Source organism: Phascolarctos cinereus, unplaced genomic scaffold (genome assembly GCF_003287225.1).
Source record: "Phascolarctos cinereus isolate Bilbo 61053 unplaced genomic scaffold, phaCin_HiC Scaffold_9;HRSCAF=440, whole genome shotgun sequence".
Classification (NCBI taxonomy): Eukaryota; Metazoa; Chordata; class Mammalia; order Diprotodontia; family Phascolarctidae; genus Phascolarctos; species Phascolarctos cinereus.
In genome coordinates, this window is record NW_027556402.1 from 211,278,501 (window position 1) to 211,284,500 (window position 6,000).

The window sequence follows — 6,000 nt, forward strand, 5'->3', positions numbered from 1 at the left end:
CGTGTCTGAAAGTTACAGCTCCTTTGGCATTTCGGTCTCTCAACCTCTGTCAGGAGCTGTGGAGTGTCCTCTGTCCTCTCAAGGTGTGGTTGGTCTTAAGCCTTGCAGAATAGGTTTTTGTTGTTGTTGTTGTTGTTGTTTTCTTCACAGTGGCATTGTTGTTGAATAGCTTATGTTTTCATATCACCTACATTCCCAGTATATCCTTTCTGCTCCCTTTCCCAGAGGGCTGTCTCTTATATAGTGTCCCAAAAGTCTTAGTGTAGTTTTAGGCTTTAATAACTTCAGATGAACAAATAGAAACTTATTTTAAAAAAAACCATGTAAAAGGTTAATTATTTAAATATTGATGTATTTCTGATTAAAAATTCAGCATGTAACTGCTTTCTGCTATATATCACTCTAGTCAATTTTTGAACTTTGTTAAAAAAAAAAAACAAACCCAAACTATTGCATTTGGAATCCTAACCTTGGATTTTAAATCCTAAGCCTCATTCTGAAGAATGAGGTTTTGATATAACCCCACCAGGAAAAGTGTAACGAAAATAGATCAAGTGACTGAGGTGGACACACAAGATCCTCTACTAATAGCTACTAACTAATAGGTTTGAAAAAATGTCATACAAAAACGTTTGCATATGCAATGCATGCTGATAATAAGAAACTTATTATTCAAAATTTTGAAAACTAAGTACATGTAAAATAATTTTGAAATAATTAAAATACAATGGATTTTCTTTTGTAAGTTTGTAAAACTTTTGGGACACCTTGTATAACCAAGGAATATAAAAGGAAAAAAAACCATTCAGCAAAACTGGCTAACACATAGAAAAAGTCTGACATTATCCACAGAGTCCCATACCCATAGTCCCCTACTTTTGGAAAGAAGAAGAGGGGGGTAACTTCTTCATTTTTTATTTGGATCCAAGTTTGGCCACTATAATTTTGCATTCAGTTTCAATTGCTTTGCTATGATCGTTGTTTTTTACATTGTTGCAGTCATTGTAGTATATCATTCTCCTGGTTTCTGTTTGCCCCATTCTGCCCCAGGTTCATAATATTCACCATTTCTTATGGCACAGTAATATTCTATTATATTCTTGTGGCATGACTTGTTTAGCCATTCTCTAGTGCATGGGCATCTGCTTCATTAAAAATTCTTTACTATTACAAAAAGTGCTAGTGTAAATATTTTGGTGTCGATTGGGTCTTGTTATCATTGATACCTTTGCGGTATGAAAGGTATCAATATTTTAAGTTATTTTCTGTATGTAATTTCAAATTGCTTTCTAGATCATCATTCTGTTTATTAATAGAAGTAGTTCCATCTGCCTCTAAGGATCAAAATTCTGATTTAAGGTTAAAAATATATGTGATTCTCAGCTACATCCAGAAAGCTCCAAACATTCTATCCAACTAGTTAATTGTTTCATCATGCCATTCAACATTTTCTGATACAGATGGTGCTTTTTGTTCACCATACTTCATCATTGGCTTTAGTTGTGTCTGGTCAGAACAGAATAGCTAAGCGGTAATATTCTTGAGGGTTAGTCACACCAGCAAGAAATAAGTGTTGAAACACCTAGTGATAAACTTTTGGCTCCTGTGGATTAATAGGTGCTTTGTCGACTGGAACTGTGGGTCAGAAGTAGTTGTATTTTTTTCCCCCTACTTTTCTACAGAAAGGTCAGATTTGAACTCTTCTCTTTTCCTTCTCTCCATCTTTCACACAAGCACAAAGAGAAAGGAACAAAACTGCAAAAGCCCGACAAGATGGTACTTGGGACTTAAAATCCTTTGCCCTGAGGATGGAACAAAATAGTTTGATGGAATTAGGATGGAGAACTATTACTTTTTTACTGATATATTCTTCTTTTCATGTCTTATAAGGGTATAGTTTGGCACCTAGGTTTTTTTTGTTTTGTTTTGTTTTTAAGTTGTATTTTAAGAAAAGACATGTTTAAAACCTAGGGGAACTGGGTTAAAATCCTAGCTCTGTCTTTATTATCATAATTTTCTTCATCTGTAAAATAAGAATGGACTAGATGAGCTTTGAGATCCTTTAAATCTGTGATCCTATGATTATCTTCATATTTCCTGGTTTATAAACTCAGAACTTCAATTAACAGACAAATATGAGCAACAGTGGTGCTGTAATTGCTAACCTGAGCCATTCTACGTTATTTGGGCTTCATTCTCCTTATTTGTGAAATGAGAGGGTTAGATTAGAGTAGATGGTTTCTAAAGTTGAATTCAGCTCTAAATTCTGTGATTACTGTAATTTGTACTAAATTCTGTAATTTGGTATTCTCCTTATCAGTGAAAACATCAGCCCACCTAGACTTTTCCTTCCCTCTTGTAATAAAAAATGGGTCATTTCCTCTCTAGGAATGGATTTTAAGTCCATTTAAATCCATCCAGTTGTGAGATGGATCTGAGCGTTGCTGTCTCCTCTGACTTGTGCATAACAGCCCACAATCTATGGGGGTGAAATAAAGCAGAACTCAAGTTTGTACTTTTCCTCCAACATCCCTCTGAAGGTCGCTCCTCATTTCAGGTAACACAAGAAGAAGGACAGCAACTTGCACGACAGCTCAAGGTGACATACATGGAGGCATCTGCAAAAATCAGAATGAATGTAGACCAGGCTTTCCATGAACTTGTCCGGGTTATCAGGTCAGTCCAGTGCCTTCTCATAGGGCTTTACTATATGATTCATATTTCTGTTTTATGTATTTTTTTTAGTTGAAAAGATGAAGTTTCTTTTGTACTTGTCACCAAAAAAAAAGCAAGAGTAGTTTGTACTCAGCATCCTTTTGTTGAGCATTAAATATTCCTGATAGGCAAAATTTAGATTCGTCTTTTTTAATATTTCCTATAATCATATAGGATAGGCTTTAGATTATAGGGAATGACTAGAACCCAGAGAAACATAGTATGTTAGGCATGGAAAAAACCTTTAAGATCATTTAATTCCGGTCACATTTTATAGATGAAGAAACTAAGGCCCCCAGAGGAGAAATAGTTGGTTCTTAGATCAAGGATGCTGATTATGAGATGAGCCAGTTAGAAGCCAAGTCTCTTGGCTCCCAGGTATAATGGAAAAGTGATGTAGTCAATCCCTGGGAATTTGTTGGGTGGGCATGATTGCAAATCAACCCGAAATCAAAGAAATTTTTGCTTTAATGTTATTCTTCTCAGGGTCTGACATACTGGATCTATATATGGTTCACAGTGTAAAGAGATGTATCTCTCCATTTATCCAGTAGATAAAATGATAAGTCCTGTATATACCATCTCAGAAAGTACTAGAATCAAGCTAGTGAAGATTGCAGGGCTTCAAGAAATGGCAATAGTTGCTAATGTATTTTTTTCTTTTGTTAATCTGCTTTCTTTTAAAAGGAATATATTAAAAGAGGATCTGTTAATATATATATATGTGGGAATTTTGATGGAATTGGGTTGGGTGAGACATGGGGAAATTGTTAAAGATTTGAGAATGACTTTATATCTCAACTTTCAGTTCCCCTAAACACCTGAGGTCTCTGTCAATCCTTATATTTGGAAAGAAATAATACATTTTGCTTACTTAATTTTCACTCCTTTGTTAGAAGACTTTCAGCCATTTTAAATTTACTGTCATCTTATAACCCATAGTCACATAGAGGTTACAGAAGACCTGGGTACTGGTCTAGACATACCACAGAGGTTGGTCTGAATGATCTCTGCAGTGATTTCCAACTAGAATACACCAGTTCTCTGCTGCCTTACCTACTTAATCTTACCTACCTCAGAAGCTGACCTCTGTGAGTCTCTCTAGAAGTATGAAGATAGTCTTTTTGATGAGGCTGAGTTAATTTTTCTTAACACCTCCTGCCCCTCACCCCAGTGCAGCTTGGTTATTTCTCAGATGATCTTTTAAGCTAGTGTTGTACTTAGGTCTCTTGTACTCTCTGGTGGTTATGCATCTCTGGTTCGCCAGTGTCAAAGTTTCTGGTGTCCAGTGTATAAAAGGTCCCTTTCTTTCCTGTTTTTATTTGAAAACCCTCAATTAAAAAAAAAAACCAGCAACTTTTTTTTTTATCTTACAGGAAATTTCAAGAGCAAGAATGTCCTCCTTCCCCAGAACCAGCAAGGAAAGAGAAAGACAAGAAAGGCTGCCATTGTGTCATTTTTTAAGAATCCCATGAATCTTAGCTGCCGACTGCCAGAAAAAGCCCTCAACTGCTCCTTTCTTCCCTCCAGTTTACATCCTGTTGGGTACCTCTTTAGCCTTATGCAAGCATGTCCTTGGAATGGCCACCATGTTAGCCTTAGTCCAAGAAGCTGGCTAAATCCTGGCCTGGAAGATGATGGTGATGATGCTGATGATTTTGTCAGTCATGTCAGGACAGACTTAAAGAAAACACTAAGGCTGCTTCTTTAAGACCATCCAATTACTTTTTTTTTAAGCTAGACATCTATATGTGTGTACACATACAGACACAGACACACACCCACACATACACACACAATTAATATGATTCTTTAAGGGCTTACACTCATAGTGGGGATGAGTCAGCCTTGAGTCCCCAGTTGTTTTCCAAGGTGAAATCATTGTATGCAAAATGATTAATTTTAATGAGATCATATTACCTACCGTCATCCTAAATCAAAACCTAGGGAGTTTTTGTTGTGGGTTTTTGTTTGTTTTTGTTTTGGGAGAAAATGTGAATTAGCTTTTTTTGCCCAAGAGAATAAAATTTGATTTCAACTTCAGTTAGCCTTAAACCCACTGAAATGAGTTAACAAAAACAAGGTGTTTTGGACCTCATGGATCACTGTACCTTCTGGTTTCCAGTGGCCAGAAACACCCAGCCATCTACTGTACTTTTTCCTGTGTGTCCAGAACAGCTGTAGGGCTGTTATTACTCCTACCATTGTTGTTGCTACCTGGCTAATGATGGTGGTGTGCTCTGTGGCCAAATACCTGGGCTCGTTCTGGACATAAGCATTTCAGTTTCTTAGGGAGTCTTTCTCAGCCATTTATTTGAGGGGGGAATGGGTCAAGCAATCATTCGTGTCTGTCTTCCTTTTTGAGTATTTCTGGATAAGGGATTCAAGAAAACAAACTGTAGTGGTTTTTTTTTTTGATGTAATATAAAAAAAATGGAATTGATCTTTCCAGGGTCAGAGATGACTAATGTTTTTGCTATATACTTTTATACATTATTTTCTTATCAAACTAGTTAACAAGTATTTTTATATGTTTGTAAGCCAATATGCTTTCACAGCATAACTTGTGTATATGTAAAGATGAGTATTTAATTCTCACAGTTCACTTCTAACTGACACACAAAAGCAAATGTGGAAGCTGCAGAAACTGTGGTAAAACTTCTCTTTATTTTTTGGGCTTTTGCAGGGCCCACTTTTGGCCAGTCACATCCCTGCCCAAGATCATGTCACAGGTACAACTCCCAGGATGTGGATCTCAAAATCACTTTCGGTAGCCCTTACTGGAGACTGACCATTTTCATGAAGTATTAAACTGTACAACTCTTAACTGACTCTTTGTTTAACTGTGGATGGCTTCTGATTTTTTTTTTAAGTTTTGTGGATTGTGTTTAAACAATTCAAGACTATGCTCCCTGATTTTGAGATGCTAAGTGGTGGTATTGCACAATCACCGCTCTACCGAACGTGTACAACAGCCTCACAAAGTTGATAAAGTATATGCCTTTGTAGAGCTCTGGGTGCTAGAATTAAAGAGAATCTGTTATGACAAGGTGACTGCTGTGCTGCCCATCTTATTTGGAGGTTGGGAAGCAGGGTGGGTACAGAGGATGGAGCAAGAGTCATCCTAAATTCATTTATTGAATTACAGCCATGATTTAAAGAAAGCAAAAGCTTTCTCGACTTGAATACCAAAAAGTGCTATTTTTTAAAAACATTCCTTCATAGGCATTCATTACTTGTCAGAGCTAAAAGTTCCTTAGAACATCTTCGGTTGCCAGTGAGAGA

The 6,000-nt window shown here is 36.6% G+C and overlaps 1 protein-coding gene across 1 annotated transcript in view; it reads left to right on the forward strand.

Moving 5' to 3' along the window:
- The window catches only part of RRAS2 (RAS related 2), a 90,522-nt gene extending 84,753 nt beyond the window's left edge, over positions 1 to 5,769 (forward strand). The window contains exons 5-6 of the mRNA XM_021005438.2: positions 2,558 to 2,676; positions 4,092 to 5,769. Coding sequence (XP_020861097.1) covers positions 2,558 to 2,676; positions 4,092 to 4,179 — 207 coding nt within the window. The 3' untranslated portion in view covers positions 4,180 to 5,769. The remainder of the gene's footprint in view (positions 1 to 2,557; positions 2,677 to 4,091) is intronic.
- Positions 5,770 to 6,000: the final 231 nt, after the last annotated feature.